An 18,502-nucleotide genomic window follows, 5' to 3' on the forward strand; every position below is an offset into this window, starting at 1 on the left:
TACATGCACCACCATCTGCGTGAAAAGGTTCCCCTTAAGTCCCTTTCAAATCTTTCCCCTCTCACCTTAAAACTATGCCCTCTAACTTTAGACTCCCCTACCCTGGGAAAAAACCTCGGCTATACATCCTATCCATGCCCCTCATGATTTTATAAACCCCTATAAGGTCACCTCTTGGCTTCCAACTCTCTAGGAAAATTAGCCCCAGTTTATCCAGCCTCTCCTTATAGCTCAAAGCCTTCAACCCTGGCAACATCCTTCTAAATTCTTTCTGAACTCTTTCAAGTTTCGCAACATCCTTCCTATAGCACCGAGACCAGAACTGAACGCAGTATTCCTAACAACTGTCCTAACCAATGTCCTGCGCAGCCGCAACATGACCTCCCAACTCCTACATTCAACGCACTGACCAATTAAGACCAAGTGTACCAAACGCCATCTTCATTATCCTGTCTGCTAGGACTGCACTTTCAAGGAACTATGAACTGCAAGGTCTCTTTGTTCAGCAACACTTGCCAGGACGTTACAATTAACTGTGCAAGTCCTGCCCTGATTTGCCTTTCCAAAATGCAGCACCTCACATTTATCAAAATTCAACTCCATCTGCCACTCCTCGGCTCATTGGCCTGTCACCTATGAACTCGTAAGTAGCCACACCTCCAATGTCCACATCTAAATCATTTAAATAAATGACAAAAAGCAGCGGACCCAGCACTGGTCATAGTACTCCAGTTTGAAAAGCAAACCTCCTCATCACCCTCTGAATTCTATCTTCAAGCCAGTTCTGCACCCAAATGGCTATTTCTTCCTGTACTCCATGTGATCTAACCTTGCTAATTAATCTACTACACTGAACCTTGTCGAATGCCTTACTGAAGTTGTTGAGGGAGATCCATGGTGCTTGCTCCACCATCACTTGCAGTAACGTTTCCTCATGAACCTTTTACTCTTTACTCCTCATCTCCTTTGATTCCTTCTCATGCAATCAAGTCACATGTTGTGGAAATGCCCACCACCATGGAGACTTTCTGGCGTTTGTGCTGCTGTTGTCATATTTAAAGCCAAGTTGCACAGCTGCTTCAGATTCTGCACACTAGCAATGACCCTCCATTTATTGGCGATCCACCATTATATTCGAAGACATGGCCCAGAAAGCAAAGCTATTCTCCACTTCAGGACAGGGACTTGGAGTTGCTGGTGACTGTAAAGTGGAAACGAGGATCATCTCTTTTCCAGGATAAGAGGAAGCACCAAACACAGCCAACCTGGATATAAAGAATAGGCCTGGTCACTTCTAAGTCCTGAATTAAAAGGAACACGCTGCACTGCAGGGAAGTCTTCTGTACTCTGCCAGGATATATGCCATCATTTCTCTGCTACCCCTCACTCACAGGGTCACCACTCATTCTGACTCTGCCAGCTTACACATCTCTCACTAAGACTCATTAATGACAGTTCACACTATTTTCTGCATGGTACGCATCCAATGGCTCTCACTCACCTCATCCTCCTAAACTACTAAATATTCCCACCCTCTGCACATTGTGAACTTCTTCTGCATCTCCATCATTACTAACTATACTTCGATGTAGTTTCATCATTCCTTCAGTCTCACAGCACGAGGAACAAGACCCTGGATAGGGTGAAGAGCAAAGGTTTTTTCGCAGGGTAGGGAGGTCCAAAACTAGACGGCATAAGTTTAAGGTGAGAGGGCAAAGATTTAAAAAGGGGCCTGAAGGACAATCTTTTCATGAAGAGGGTGGTGGATATAGCAGCCAGTGGAGGTGGAGGCAGTGGCAGGTACTACGAAAAGACACCTGGATGAGTTTGGAGGAAAATGGGCCAAAATGATGGCAAATGGGACTACAGTTTAGGATACACTAAAAATTTGGAATAAATATAATCTAGTACCCTGAAATTTATTACAGAAGTGAAAATGTTAATGAATGTCAGAAGTTGCCAAACAGACATCAAAATAGCTATTTGGTGAATAGTATATACACCAGGCATATTTACAAACCTCACCTGGTCCTTGCGCAGTCTTTTTCTCTTCCACCCAATTATAATAAGCTGAATAATCCCCATTGCTGGGTAGGTATATCCAGCGGCCTACAATCCCTATATTGGTTTCTCCATTGTTGTCATCACAGATCCATCTTCCAGAGAGATATGTAGTTCTCCTTGCCTCTGCCAGCTCACTCACTGTGCTCGAAGTCATGCCACTGTCGGATTCAAATGCTGCATCTGCTGGATCCCTTGCAAAACCAAGATAAAAACATAACCATATTATATATCTTATCGTGAAGTGAATGCATTACAACCCCTATTTAATTTATTTAGATCACTGTGTTGTAACAGAAGAGATGAAATTTAAATGAAAATTCACAGAGACCACTCTCTCCGCAACTCCCTTGTCCGCTCCACACTCCCCTCCAACCCCACCACACCCGGCACTTTCCCCTGCAGCCACAGGAAGTGCTACACCTGCCCCCACGCCACCTCCCTCACCCCCAACCCAGGCCCCAAGATGACTTTCCACATCAAGCAGATGTTCACGTGCACATCCGCCAATGTGGTATACCGCATCCGCAATACACGGCGTGGCTTCTTCTACATTGGGGAAACCAAGCGGAGGCTTGGGGACCGCTTTACAGAACACCTACACTCAGATTGCAGTAAACAACTGCACCTCCCATTCCTTAGAAGACATGTTCATCCTGGTCTCCTGCAGTGCCATAATGATGCCGCCTGTAGGTTACAGGAACAGCAACTCATATTCCGCTTGGGAACTCTGTAGCCTAATGGTATCAATGTGGATTTCACCAGCTTCAAATTCTCCCCTCCCCCCGCTGCATCCCAAAAACAGCCCAGCTCGTCCCCGCCTGCCTAACCTGTTCTTCCTCTCACCTATCCCCTTGTCCCACCTCAAGCCACACTTCCATTTCCTCCCTACTAACCTCATCCCACCCCCTTGACCTGTCCATCGTCCCCGGACTGACCTATCCTCTCCCTACCTCCCCACCCATACTCCCCTCTATCCATCTTCAGTCCGCCTCCCCCTCTCTCCCTATTTATTTCAGGATTCTCTCCCCATCCCCTTTTCTGATGAAGGGTCTAGGCCCAAAATCTCAGCTTTTGTGCTCCTAAGATGCTGCTTGGCCTGCTGTGTTCATCCAGCCCCACACTCTTATATTAAATTATCACTAATCAGCTTTAACAAGTTATTTCCAAAAATTCATAAGCATTTAATTAATCCAACATTTTTAGTATAATTAGCCCTACCAAGCAATCAATTTTATCCATGTAATCTTGGTTGGTACTTCTCTACATGGCGAGATATTTTTAATAAGTGGCTTAGTTATCCAAAAGGAGATTCAAGCATGTTCTCATGACCAACTAGAGACTGCCAATTAATGAAGTATCAGGGAAACAGGTGTTTCTTCAACCAGTGTGTGGAATTAAAACAGAGTGAAGAAAGGAAATTATTTACTCCTCTATACTCTGTTTAGATCTGCAGCCATTCTGATTTAGGAGTATATTGACAAACAAGAAGTAGTACAATGTTTTCCTGTAGGAGGCAAAACTGTCTCTACCAAGGCATTTAAATAGTTTCATACCCTCTTTGAAACATTTTTGCCATATAATTCAAAAATATAATAAATGTATTCCTCCAATGAGTAAACTGCAGAAAACAATGTGTTGGTATTAAATGTTAGGGAGTAAATGTAATTATGTGAGTTGCAACGGGTGTATGGCATTTTTAAATATTTCTTTAGAAGAAAGACACCATAATTTTTCTTTTAATGATCCATACCTCATTCCTATTTTCACTTCTTGTAGTGGGAAAATTACACGCGTCAGTTCTAGGATGTGTTTGCAGCGGTTATGAGCTAGGTGTTCTTGTCGATTCCAGAACTCAATATTTTTCTTCTCAACCAAATCACCAAGTTTACGGATGAGTCTCTGAATCTTGTCCTTTTTTTCTTGATGTCGTTGTGCCCGACGATGCAACTTTTGGTTATCTTCCTGATTTTTAAATACTAATTCCTTCTCTAAATTTACCAACAAATACACAAGTTAGTAGCAGTACGTTCTTTCTCATCTTTCAAACATTAAATAAACATTATACTTTCAATAATTTCTTCGCAATATTCCAGCTGTACCTTCTGACTTTGGTCAATGTGGTTTTAAACCAGATGTGTCAAAGCAACCCAGGTTAGTTTCTTCCAATTTCCCTACCTCACCCAAGGCTTATATTTGACATTTGATCTGAGCTCCTTTAGCACAGGTTTCTTTTTACCCTTGGGAAAAAGAACAGGGAAATTTCTGATGTTTGTGTAGCAAAACCAGGATTATTTCAGGAGTTTTTTTTCCAAACTTAAAGTGTACATACTATAGAATTGCTTCATTATCCCACGTAAAACAAAAGGAAATATTGACCGTTTTTCTGTCTCCTCATTGTTATTTTCCCTTGTAAATAGAATGTTCAAGAGTCTGACAGGAAGCACTTGTTTAGAATGCTTCCATGCGTACCAACGGTCACACTTGTATCATGTGCCCGTGAACATAAGACAATAGACGTTTTAACTTTTTAAACGCAGCATGAAATATGAACAATTTTCCCTTGTCCCATGATGGAGTCCAGAGAGGCAGGTGACTTTGCAATTTCTGTACAGGCAGATTTTAATGACTTTCCATAGAACTAAATACCAATGTGGAGCACTTGTTTTCACCAACATCATGACCTACAAATGGTCAGCCACAAACGTATGATAACTCAAACTTCCCATTCTCCATTATGAGGAGGGACTTCAGGTTTGTCGCATTTTCATTTTAAATGACCAAATAGACTAATTTTATTATTATGTGAGAGTCACTGAGTGAGTTAGCATCTAATGCCCGTCAATGATTGCCCTAAAACTGAGTCGCTTGCTAGGCAATTTCAGAGGCCAGTTCAGAGTCAACTGTATTATTCTTGGTCTGGAGTCACGTCAGCCAGACCAGATTTCCTTCTCCAAAAAAAAAAGGGGACATTCATGAACCAGATGGTCTTAACAACAATCTGCAATGATTACCATTAGAATAACATTTAATCCCAGATTTTATTTTATTGAAATCAAATTTCAGCACTTGCCATGGTGGAATTCACATACATGCTCCCTGAATATTAGGGACTCTGAGTTACAAGTCTAGAGGCATTGCCATGGCACAGCCTCGCCCATAAGTCTGTAAATCTTTGAAAAGCACACCTTTGGCAGACAAGGACAGGAGTGTCTCTTGGTCAGCCATACCGGAGGCTGAGGGGCAAGAGGACGCTGACTTGTTTCAGGAGCTTTAGCACGTGAAGCAAACGCAAGATTTTCTTGATTTGGAATGTAGTTTCTCTTCAAGCAAACTAAAGCAGACAGTACAATTTTAGAATTTTTGAAAAATTAAGTGACTTATTTAAGTTAAGCCAAGTTAAATTCTGATACTGTTGAAAATTTAAGATGAGGGACTTTCTTTAAATAAAGATCAGAAAATTCAAATCAACATTCACAAAGTACTCAGCATTCAGAAAGAATGTTATTTGATTCACTAATATTCAAGACAAAAGGGAAAACTTGACAAGTTTTGGAAAATAGCTAAGGGCAGATATCAAAAATTAAGTAACACACCCTTTTCTTGTTCTTTAGAAGTCTCATGCTCTTATTTTGTCTTTAAACTCCAACTTTTCCAGTGGACTGGTACCTTTTTAGCTACATAATACATATCTGCCTCAAGTCTCATGTACAGCACACACTTGTTCGCATTATTCTTCAAGGCCTCCCAGTTCCATAACAACTGCCACTGTTCATAACAGCTACGAAATGCCACAAATTTAAATCAACTTTGCACCTTAACACTCTAACACCTGCTCCCCACAATCAGTACTCAAAACCTATGATGGCCTTTCTATCATTCAGACTCAAAAGAATGCGTACATTCTAACAGACTACATCCATTCATAAGATTTCCAATAAAGATTCCTGCCAAACCAAAATGTCATTCCTAACATTCTCTTACAGATCGTGGAATTAAATCATAAAATTCAGTATCTAAATAAAACTAAGGAATTTCAGAGCTTGGGATGGTACAATACTTTAAACCAAGGAGACTAAGCATGGTGGACTCAAATGAGGTGAAGAAAATTAATAAATTGATTCAAAAATGCCAGGACACAGGACAAATAACACTATGGGAAAAAGACAGGCAGTACAACAGCATAACCTGACGAATAACTTAAAAGATTTTTAGTTCATTGAATTCAATTTTACAGCGTGCAATAAATCTGATCTTTGGTCAAGAGTACCTCAGCAGAACATCAACACGGATCATCAAAACATTTGGCTAAAAACAGCTATAAATGTTTTAAAACTTATCTTCTGTATTTACGTATTGAGAATAGTGTTCATTAAACCTCATCCTGTCAGTCATTATTAATTTATGTTCACTATTATTCAAAGCTGCAGACTGATGATTTGATCTATTTGTTGGGGTATTGCTTAACTATCAATAGCAAGCTGCTTCTGCTGTACAGCTTGTACGTACTTTTGTGCTGAAATTTCAAAACGTTGGCTCATTTTATAGATACACCTGATGTTGCTCTGGCTGTCCTCTTCTACAATCATCACTGAACCTGGGGGTGACACCCTGACTGGATGGTAATGGATATGCCAGGCAACGAGGTTACAGATGCTGGCTGAATGTAGTTCACTGACCTCATGGAAATCCATTGTGAATGGCTACATCTGTCCCATTCAGCACTGTGATTATGTCACAGCACAATGCTGGGAATCCTCAAAGTGAAAATGGGATTTCATCTCTCCAAGGGCTATGTGATGGCCACAACTATGGCAGGAATAGTGTGGTAACTATTTCCTCATAACTCATCAGTACATTCAGTTGCGATATTCCTGAGCCAGGCTTGCCAATGGCCATTTATATCTCCACTTTTTGCTCATTTTATGTGCCTTTGCTACTAACAATGCTTCCTTCAAGTGGTGTTCAACAATGGAGGAGTGCCAATTGATCAGCTGAGGGAGGACAGATGGTAACCACTAGATTGTTTACTTGTCTATGACTGCTCACTTAATCAGAGTCCATGGGGCTTGGAGTTGATGATGAAGACTAATACGGCCACTCCCTTCTGTTTGAGTTGCTAGCTGAAAGGTTTGTTTCAGACAGTTACTCGACAAATCTATGGATGGCAGCTACCAATTCTGGCACATCTTCACCTATTAGTGGGATGAACTTTGTTGAGTTTGCTGGGTTCATATCTTTGACATACCACATCTTTGGCATACCTATGCCTGGGTAAACTGGTTGGTCAACCAGCTTTATTCTTATCTTTGAAAAAGAGATTTGGTGCAATTGAGTGGAGAACTGCCCAGGCATATATCACCCATAGAAAAAGGACAAAACCAACCTGGCTCATTACTTTTCTCATGATTTAAGAATAAAGTGGGGCAGTAATGAAAAACATCATTGACAGTGCTTTCATACTTCATCAGGCATAACGTGATATCCAGATTGGCTTTCATGAAACACCCAGCTCATGACTTGATTACAACTTTGGTCCAAAGTTGGGCAAAACAGCTCAACTCCAGGGATGTGGCCAAAGTCACTGTGCTTGACATCAGAACAGTACTTTATGAAGTATGGCGTCAAATAAACCCCAGCAAAACTAAAGTCAATGAGAATCAGGCAGAAAACTATCCACTAAGTAGAGTCATATCTAGCGTAAAGGAAGCCAATCAAGGTAGCATCACCTACACTGCATGAATGAATAATGGTGCATGTTTACAACAGTCTGGTAGTTTCATAATCAGCATGTTAATTAAAGTTTTTGTTCAAGATTTATCAAAATCAACTGAAGTTAAATTCTTCAGATACTATGGTCGAACTGGAACTCCTATGACTATCTTAAATCAGCCATTTAAATTACAAGTTCATTAACACACCACTATACTACACTTACGTGGTAAAACAGCTGCCCACATATTTTGTCAAAGTCTGCATCCCTTGGACTTAAGGCAAGAGGTGAGAGTTGTACCAGAAGGAAAATCCATCATGACAACATGTCATAGTTTTAATTAGCGCTACAAGATCAAATGTCTAGGCACGGAAATAACTGAGCAGTTTGACTGCTGCAGAAATGTGGTAAAGAGGACAAAAGGCCAAAATGGCTTATGACATGCAACTTTAAGAAAGGTTGTAAGGAGAAACAGGGGAACTATAGATACAAGAGTCTGACTTTGGTCGTGGGTAAGTTATTGGAGTTGATTATAAAATTTATGATTTATGGACATTTGGAAAGGCAAAAAAATTGATTAGGAATTGTCAGCATGAATTTGTGCAAGGAAAATTGCATCTCACAAACTTGATTGAGTTGTTTTTTTTTAAATGAAGTCACCAAAAAAAAAATTAAGGCAGTGAAACAGATGTTGTTTATGTGGATTTTAGCAAAACCTTTGACAAGGTTCCACATGGTGGACTAATTAGTAAAGTTAGGTCACATGGGATCCAGGATGAGCTTGCCAATTGGATATATAATTGGCTTAATGGCAGGAGACTGAGTAAGAGTAGAGAGTTGCTTTTCAGACCAGAGGCTTGTAACCAGTGATATTCCACTGGGATTGGTTCTGGGTCCTCTTTTCTTTGTCATTTTTATACATGATTTGGATGAAATTTTACAAGGCATCATTAGTAATGTTGCAGATGACACCAAAATTGGTGACATAGTAGACAAGAAGGTTTTAAAAGATTGTGAAGGAATCTTGATCAGATGGGTCAACGGGCTGAAGAATAGCAGATGGAGTTCAATCTGGATAAATGCAAAGTATTGCACTTTGGTACAACAAACAAAGGTAGGGCTTATACAATTAATGATAGGGCCTGGGGTAGTCTTGCAGAACAGAGTGCTATGGGTGCAGGTACCCTAATCCTTTGAAATTTGTGTCACATTGACAAGTTAGTTTAAAAAAGGTGCTTGGCACACTTGCCTTCATTGCTTAATCCTTTGAGTATAGGAGTTGAGAAGACATATATTGAGGTTGTACAGGACATTGATGTGTCTTCTGGAATAGGAAGGATATCATCAAGCTGATCAGGGCCGAGAAGAGATTTTTACCAGGATGTTGTCAGGTATGAAAGGTCTTCTGAGTTATAAAGAAGGGCTGGGTTAGCTGGAACTTTTTTTTCCACCGGAGCATAGAAGGTTGACAGGCAACCTGATAGAAGTTTAAAAAAAAATAACAAGAGGTACAAGTATAGTGGTAGTTGTCTTTGCCTAGAATGGGGGATTTCAAGTTTATGGGGCACATTTTTAAGGCAAGAGAAGTGAGATTTTAAAGACATGAGTGGCAATTTTTTTTTTTTTACTGAGAGGGTGGTTCATGTGTAGAATAAACTTCCTGAAAAACTGGTGGATACGACACTTAAGACGTTTAGAGAGATACAAGAAATAGGAAAGGTTTGTAGGGATATGGGGCAGAAGCAGGCAGGTGGGACCATTTTAATTTGGGATTACATTTGGCATGGACTGGCTGGGCTGAAGGGTCTGTTTCCGTGCTGTAGGAAATTATAAGTGAATTGGAACAGAATGTTTCCCTACTGGCGATGACCAGATGTAGTAAGGTTCAGAATTGGAAGCACAAAATGGGCAGAGAGATGCAAAAATATGAAATAAAGGATAAGAGACTAAGGTAGTTGTAGGGAAAAAGTGCACAAAAAAAATTGTGCTTGAGTTGAGATCAGGGACAAAAAGTGGTTTGGTGCAGTGAAGATAATTGGTGAGGCACACTGTCAGTTGGGTGGAGTGGAATTACAAACGAGAAAATCATGCAAAACCTATAAAATCGACCTCAACTGTTGCATTGTGTTCAATTCATGACATGACAGTTTCGGAATCATATTAAGGGCTTGCTGGAATTGCATCAGAGGTGAGAAAATTCAATTTTATGGAGAAACCAAAGATGCTAAGATTCTTCTCCTTGGAGCAACAAAAGTGAGGAGCTTTGATAAAGCTGTTCAAAACCATGAATGGCTTTGATAAACGAAGACATAACTGTTTCTGTGGCAAAGGTGATTGTAACTGGTTTAAGGTAAGTGGCAAAACGAGGTGACAGGATAAAACTATTTTGCAAAAAAATAAGAATTCAGATCCGAATCCAGTATCAAAAAGGATGGTGGAACGTTCAAAACAAAACTGAATAAAAACTTTAAAAGGGGAAGCTAAACAAGATTATAGGGAAAGAGCAGAGGAGTAGGATTCATTGGCAGGTTTATCAGAAAGCCAGCACAGACAGGATAAGACAAACAGCTGTTTGCTATTTTGCACTGACAGAAATACAAGACACCCCAAAAAAGGAGGCATAGGAGAGGCATTTTTGAGGGACAATGTTAAAGAGGCTTTTAGCATAACGTTCTTTACTAATTTACTTTCCAGCCACACCTGCACATATAACTGACTTGATCATGATCCAGGAATATAGCAGGATGCAAAATAAGATGAATGGTGAGCTTATTTTCAAGATTTCTAATCTAGACAATGACTGATTAATCTAAATATGGATATTCATAAAGCTATTTCCTATTTAGTAAGTAATGAAGATACATTTCAAATTCTCCTGTGCAGCTACAAAAGCAGCAAAATTTACATAAGATAAATTACAGGCAACAAAAAAAATTGACAATTATTGAGAATTCCATTCACCTTCCCAATCACGTCCATTCTATTTCTTAGCAATGCCTTCATTGAAGCCAAATGTTATACAACTCAAAACTAGTTAAGCAACTGACCCATAAATTTTCCGAGGCAAACTGCTGTTCATCTAAATAAGTGAATCCAAATGCAGAACTAAAGGAATAACATGCAGACACAGAACCCTGAGTGTAAATGACCTTACAATTAGAATAGCCTTTTTGCCATATTTTGACATTCAGAAAATTAATGACTGATTTTGGGCTGGGATAGTATATTGGCAATAATTCACTGTGGAAAGACACTACGCAAATTTCTATTAGCAATTTTGTACCTTGAGTTTTCTAAACTCAGTTATACCAAGCATCTTGATTGTATTTTAACATAAGAACCTCCTGAATGTCAGCAGGAATGGCAGATTAGAGGCATGTTACTCCCGTGATTGTTTATAGATGTAACTGACAAGCATGAAGAGAATGTATAGGGTTACAGCCTCAGCCAAAAAAGTGCATCATGAGTCAGAAAACAGAAATAAGGATCAACACAAGAATTTGTACCAATAATTCAATAACCCATTCACAACAATCTTAAGTAATTTTTGAAAAATTTGCATTAAGCTTCTTACCTCTTTGGACTTCTGCATTTCCACAACATATCGCATCTTTTAGCTGTTCAATCCTGATTTTACATGACATAATCTTCCATTTCTGAAAATGGAGACAGCATTTATTATTTGACAGGTCAAGTACAAAGGAAACTGAGAAAACCGAATTTCTAACTGCTCAACCTCCCAAAGATCAATTGTTCAAACTGACTGTTTTTTATTTTCCAAAACTGAAGTGAATTTGAATGCATTTTCTGAGGATCGAAGATTTGGGCCAGATATGTAGGACTCAGCTATTTACTGATACTGTAAGCATGCATGTTTACAAAAAAGCCAACTAGTAAAACTCTGCAGGTCAGGCAAGCATCTGTGGAGAGAAACAGTGTCAATTTTCAAATTTTTACTGTCTACAGTTGCTGTCTGAGTTTTGCCAACCATTTATACTCTTATTTCAGTTTTCCAGTGTCCATTTCAAACTTGTAGTAAAGCTGTGTAACTCAGATTGGCCAGTTTAATCAAATTGAGCACCACAACTGACAACAGTATGGTTTTGAAGCATTGATGCTTATGGAAATGACAGTTTAGAGGAGGTGGTTGCTGTCTGAGACTTGGCGTGGAATCCAGAAGTGGCAACAATAAAATGCTGGAAGGGTGACAGTCAATTGTGAATTTGGAAGTAGAAATTTCAATTTTGAACCTGGCAAGGGCACTATTTGAACTGCTAAAAACCACTACTGAAATGAGAAGTATAAAATCTGTAACCATAGTTCCTGACCAGAGTTCAGAATTAGGTTACGCAGTGGGACAGGGGTGGGGTTCGGAGTGGGTGCCAATCATCATGACCTCAGGATATAGTGCTGCAGTGCCCTCTTCTCAACAACGAACGGCCTTTCCATCTCGCTGCTCCGAGACAAATAGTCAGTGTTCAGTTGCATTCTTAATGCCTCTTAATTAAGCAATCCATCTGAATCATGATACTGTTAACAGCCAACAGCAGGCTGCCATTAGACAAAGAATTCACATATGCAGATGCGAGACCGTGTTCATTGAAAAAAAAAAGGGAGACTCACACAATAGTTCCAACTTCAACAAGATACCATCCTTTTTGGGCATGGGCATTTAAGGTATAATAGCATGACTGAGTAACAGAAAGGATATTGCTGAAGGGCATGAAATCTAGGTGCCCAAAAAGGGGCGACACGTTGGTTCAATGGTTAGCACCGCAGCCTCGCAGCGCCAGGGACCCTGGTTCGATTTCAGCCTCTGGCAACTGTCTGTGTGGAGTTTGCACATTGTCTCTGTGTCTTGGTTTCCTCCCACAGTCCAAAGATGTGCAGGCTAGGTGGACTGGCCATGCTGAATTGCCTATAGTATTCAGGGGTGTGTGGGTTATAGGGGGATGGGTCTGGGTGGGATGCTTCAAGGGGTAGTGTGGACTTGTTGGGCTAAAGGGCCTGTTTCCACACTGTAGGAAATCTAATCTAATCTAAAAAAAAGACACTTTTATAACGTCCATACATCAACTTAAGATGAGTGAAATCAAAACACAATTTGGCTAGGTACTCCACTGGAGCAGTGTGGCTCCAAGTTAGTTATTGGCTTCACACTCTCCTCTAGCCCATGCACCAAAGGACACCAACCCAGCAAGCTTGATCTAACCACCAACCTCAAAAATCTAACGATATTCAAACTCCAGTACAGGTTTGGTCCTGAGATTGCTAAATTCAAAGGTGCTTTACCTGCATTTCAAAATTGTATTCACCTCTGTAGTCAAAACAAACACATCCTGCAATCTGAAAAAATACACATTACACTATGCAGTTATTATTAAGTATCAAAATGCATTGCATACAAAAACTCACCAATTGATCAGATTTCCACCTGCCTTCAACAGCTTTTATAACTCTGCAAAACATAATGAGCGGAACTGAAAACCTGATTCACTATACACCAAGTATATTTTTGCTCTTCAAATTTTCAAGCTAAATGTTCCTTACAAAATTTCAGCCACATATTCAAGCAGAACACGCTTAGAACTAAAACATTAATTCTTACTGTTGCTGATATTTTTCCTTCTCATTCCTCAAATGTTTCAACCGTTCCATCTTGTCAACATACCTGTGGGAAATCAAATGTCAAATTTCAATGACTAGCTGCTCAAAAATACAATGTAATTGCTATTAGGTCTACGGGCTACAAAATGTTTATTTTTAGAGACAAACTATAAAAGGTCTAAAACTTTTCCACAGCAAATTTCTAGGATATTTGTATTTCATTTTGGTAGATATTTCAGGATAATTTAACCATGAAGTTATGACATACAAAGGTTTTACTACATGGAAATTTGATTTAACCTTTTCCAAAAAATAATGAAAATAAATACAAAAAAAAATCAGTTAATTTGCCACTTGTGAATTGTAAACAATATATTTCATGACAATTACCATTGGAATTATTGTAGATCTAACTAATCTTGGACACAGTCTTGCCAACAACTCATCCTGGCTACATATTACAGTCTCTGATTGAGATCAGATCATAATTACACATTTCTATATTATCTTGCACAATGTCCAACTGTTCAATTTCAGAGCAAAACGGAGCTCTCGGTATATCATACAGCATGCACTCAGTTATTTACTGCTCTTGGCAGTATCATTGGCAATAGGTTTGAAAGTGTCAAGGCACATGGATATATGTCAAATCACAGTCACTCAGGTGGCCACAGTGAGACGGGTCCATATATTTCAGAATTGTGCAAAATGAACTGCAATTTGAACAAAGATTGATAGCTACTTGAACTAACTTGGCAAGGTTGGGGAGAGCCAAAATTACGCAAGGGCAGAATCGGATTGAATGTTGGGTGGCTCTTCTTTCTGCACTGAATAGGTTATCAGCTATTTCAGGAATTTACTGCACTTCTTGAAGAGAAACATAACTGATTCCTCTGCACAAGGAATAAATATCTAGAGTGTAAATGAAGGCCTTGTGATCTCCTCAAACAGTCTGAACTGTTTAAAGGGGTCGGAGAGAAACTCTCAAGAGCTCATGACAGTCCACTTCATTTAATCTTAGTTTATGGAGTCTATTGGGCCATTTCATGATATCTAAACTATATAAACAAACTGTTGTTTTTCTCTGGCTTATCACCTCTCTGGCAGATTGCATAGCTCTCAGAGGCATATGCAGAGTCTACTGTGTCTTGCACTACATGCAAATAAATACGCAAGTTGTGTGGCCAACTGGCACTGTGTATTCCTCAGTCTGCACTCAATTATCTATTTTTGATCATAAACTCTGATCATTAATCACTCTAAACCTCCACAATGTCACCTTGTGAAAAAAAAAGTATGGAGCTGGATGAACACAGTCACCTCGTTTCTTTCTGCATTTCTGACTATCTTCATCTCTTCCTTAGTTGCTCAAAAGGTTATTACATTTCTATTTCTTTTTTCCTCAGTTCGGACGGTGGGTCACAAACGAGAAATATTAACTCAGTTATCATTCTCCATAAATGCTGCCACACTGACATACCAATTGTAGCATTTATTGTTTTAACTTAAAATTTCTGACATCTGAAGCATTTTACATTTTTTTGGTGTTCAATTGGTTTTCATTGGTGTTCAAGTCTGTATCATGATGGATAAGGCATCACAAATATCAACACAATGTTAACTGGATCAGGAATTCTTTACCCATCTATCATTTTTTGTAAGTAACTGAAATTATGAGTGTAAAGTGAATTTCAGTGGTAAAAGAAGTATTTTTGCAATTTTTGTGACGAGTCTTTTAAATAAAATTGATTTGTGTCAGCTAAACAGATTTTCATTGATCTATCAGAAATTACAAATTGCTTACAGCTACACACAAAACACATGGTGCGTGTTTGAGGGCTGCAGAGAAAAATAGTGATCACCATTTGCCTATATAATACCGTCTTTTGAATTGTGGGTTAGTGCTGCAGAATGCTTCAGAGAAAAAATAAAATTCTGACTGCAAGATTTTCCTTGCATGGGAAGTTTTTTTGAATAAAATGTTACATTACTTGCAACATGGAATCCTTTATGAACACTGCACCAACCCAGAATAATCCACGGTGAACAAAACAAAGGGCTAAAGTGATAAAGTGTGGGGCTGGATGAACACAGCAGGCCAAGTCGCATCTTAGGAGCACAAAAGCTGACATTTCGGGCCTAGACCCTTCATCAGGAAAGGGTCTAGGCCCAAAATGTCAGCTTTTGTGCTCTTAAGATGCTGCTTGGCCTGCTGTGTTTATCCAGCCCCACACTTTGTTATCTTGGAACCTTCAGCATCTGCAGTTCCCATTATCTCTGGGCTAAAGTGACATGTCTTCAACAAGGTACTGAATACAAAGTAAGATGTAATTACAAACAGCAACATGTTCAGAGTCAATAGATGTGCAGCTGGAAATGTTGACTTTTCTGCTCCTCAGATACTGCCTGACCTGCTATGCTTTTCCAGTTTCACATCTACTGACTCTGGCGTGCAGCATCTGCAGTCCTTGCTGTCTCCTAGCAACATGTTCAGGTCAGCTCTATCAAAACATAGTGAGAGTGTGGTTAGCCATTCTTTCCCTTGTGTACTAGGTGGTCAGCATTCTATTTCTAATATTTCTGCTATACAATCTCACAGGGTTTTCAGCTTGTATCCAAATGTGAAAAGCATTAAAATCAACAACGAATTTCACATATTCACAGATACTACTTCTTTCCCCTACAAGGCATTTCTTCTTACATGAGAACTCAGAAACGGATACAGCGATGCCCAGTTATTACAGGCCTATACAACTTTGAGCGTCAAGGGATTTCACAATACCCAAATCGTAATCTTTCCCCTGTCAGACTGCTGACGGAACGAGGGTGGGGAGTGAAGGTGGGGGAAAACAGCTTTAAGGGCCATATTTTCCTAAATCTACTGTTTGTCAGGTAACGAGGAAATAATCATTTTATGCAGCATTTGTTTAGTACACGTTCAAGCAGGGATTTTTTCTGACTCCGAAACGGCTTGACCGACTTTATATTGTGTTGGTCTTTATCTTGGGCTCTTCTGAAAACTGTGCATGTAAAGGTAGGGGCCGTGCTGCTTCTTACAGCTTCGGTTCATGTCAGTGTTTCACTGCCCCTAAACAATACCTCTCCGAGTTCCGGCTGTCGAAGTAAACGAATTCCCCAGCCAGGATGCATTTAGCGCAAGTGAGACGCCTTCTGGCGGTGTTGCAGAGCGGACAGCGCTCCACAGCCACGTACAGGCCCTCGGCGTCGTCCACGGAATCGAGCAGCGGCGGCGGTTGGTCGCGTGGGTGCCCCGGCACGGCTCGTGTTACCTTCTTCGGTTCTGTGGGAGACGCCATAGTAAGAGCGCACGGCCTTGTCACGTGGTTTTGTTTTACTCGGATGCATTGTGGGTTGATCACGTGCCTCAAAACCGGAGCTCGTCCACCAATTACTTTCGGCGCGCGATGCAAGGCGATTGGCAGGTCGGCGATAAGTCCCGCCCATCCGTCCCTTGGCTGTCACAACGGCCTTCAATCTACTGAATTACGGACTGGAAAGGCAAAGTTCCATTTCTTCACTGTGGGATATAAGTTTCTCCCTCTTCTGCTCTCGTTCCACCACCAGCAGTCGTCGATTAATAGCAGCGGCGTTAGCCGTTTGAAATAGATGCTAAGTATTGACATCGCATAAGATTAAAATGTCAGGTGATGCACCGTTCTCAATGCACAAGTGGGGCAGCACTGCTGCCTCACAGCGCCAGGGACCCGGGTTTAAGTTTACACGTTCTCCCCGTTTCCTCCCACAGTCCCGAAGATGTATAGGCTAGGTGGATTAGCTATGCTAAATTGTCTATAGATTCGAGGGATGTGTAGATTACGCCAGGGAAGGTGTCTGGGTGGGTCGCTCTGAGGGTCGATCCGGACTTATTTCCACTCTAGGGAGTCTATGAACATAAGAGGTACATTTAGTAAGTCTGGAAATGACACCAAAGATGATCAGATAGGCCATTGGGTCGACAAGTAGCAAATGGAGTTTAATCTTTATTGTGAGATGCTACATTCTGTTAGCACAGGATTGATATGCAATGTGCTGCCAAACAAAAAGTCCTTGAGGTGCAGGTTCATAGTTCCTTAAAGTGGAGTTGCAGGTAGACAGGGTAGTGAAGAAAGCCTTTGGTGTGCTCGATTGTCAGTCAGTCAGTGTGTTGAGTATAGGAGTTGGGAAGTCATGTTGTGGCTGTAGAGAACACCAATTAGGCCAGTTTTGGAATAGTGATAATGGGAACTGCAGATGCTGGAAATCCAAGATAATAAAGTGTGAAGCTGGATGAACACAGCAGGCCAAGCAGCAACTCAGGAGCACAAAAGCTGACGTTTTGGGTCCAGACCCTTCTTCAGATCAGTTTTGGAATACTGAGTTCAATTCTGGTCTCCCTACTCGACAGAAAAATATGGAATAGACTGGAGCTATTTTCTCTGGAACATTCGGAGGCTGAGGAGAGACCTAATAGAAGTTTATAAAAGCATGAGGGGCATGGATAGAGTAAATAGTCAAGGTCTTTTCACAAGGGTAGGGGAGTCCAAAACTGGTGAGCCTAGGTACAAGGTGAAGGGGAAGATGTTAACAAAAAGGACTGTAAGGGGTACCATGCATATGGTATGTATGGAATGAATTGCCAGAGGAAGCAGGTACAATACAACAATTAAAAGGCACCTGGATGGGTTTCTGAAGAGGAGGGATTTAGAGGAATATAGGGTGAATGCAACTACTTTTACTGAGGATATTGGTTGGCATGGATGAGTTGGGCAAAAGGGTTTGTTTCTGTGCTATACATCTTTCATGGCTGTAAGCGAAGACTGGATTCACCAACTCAAAGTCCAGAAGGCAAGTCACCTTACCAAGGAATAAGTAATCTATGAACAATCATTCCTTGGATATTGGATACAGATAAACATTTGCCCTCATGGGGTTCCCAATTTCCACATATAAACATAAACCATCCCCAACACTGATCAATTGTTCACAACAACGTATTTGATTATTTCCGTATCAGATTGTCATGATTTCAATTTTAAACCCATTGTGAACTCAAGTGTTAACTGTCTCCATAGAAGATGCTTGTCCTGCTGAGTTTTTCCAGCACTTATTTCATTGTTAATT

General features: G+C 40.3%; 1 protein-coding gene across 1 annotated transcript in view; it reads right to left on the reverse strand.

The window, feature by feature from the left end:
- Positions 1 to 16,720, reverse strand: part of atg14 (autophagy related 14) — a 35,770-nt gene extending 19,050 nt beyond the window's left edge. Inside the window, exons 1-6 of the mRNA XM_048538163.1 lie at positions 16,481 to 16,720; positions 13,383 to 13,445; positions 13,190 to 13,232; positions 11,349 to 11,430; positions 3,815 to 4,052; positions 2,026 to 2,255 (exon numbers count right to left, since the gene is read on the reverse strand). Of these exons, the coding sequence (XP_048394120.1) occupies positions 2,026 to 2,255; positions 3,815 to 4,052; positions 11,349 to 11,430; positions 13,190 to 13,232; positions 13,383 to 13,445; positions 16,481 to 16,698 (874 nt within the window). The 5' untranslated portion in view covers positions 16,699 to 16,720. The remainder of the gene's footprint in view (positions 1 to 2,025; positions 2,256 to 3,814; positions 4,053 to 11,348; positions 11,431 to 13,189; positions 13,233 to 13,382; positions 13,446 to 16,480) is intronic.
- Positions 16,721 to 18,502: the final 1,782 nt, after the last annotated feature.

This window comes from Stegostoma tigrinum, chromosome 10 (assembly GCF_030684315.1).
Source record: "Stegostoma tigrinum isolate sSteTig4 chromosome 10, sSteTig4.hap1, whole genome shotgun sequence".
Taxonomy (NCBI): Eukaryota; Metazoa; Chordata; class Chondrichthyes; order Orectolobiformes; family Stegostomatidae; genus Stegostoma; species Stegostoma tigrinum.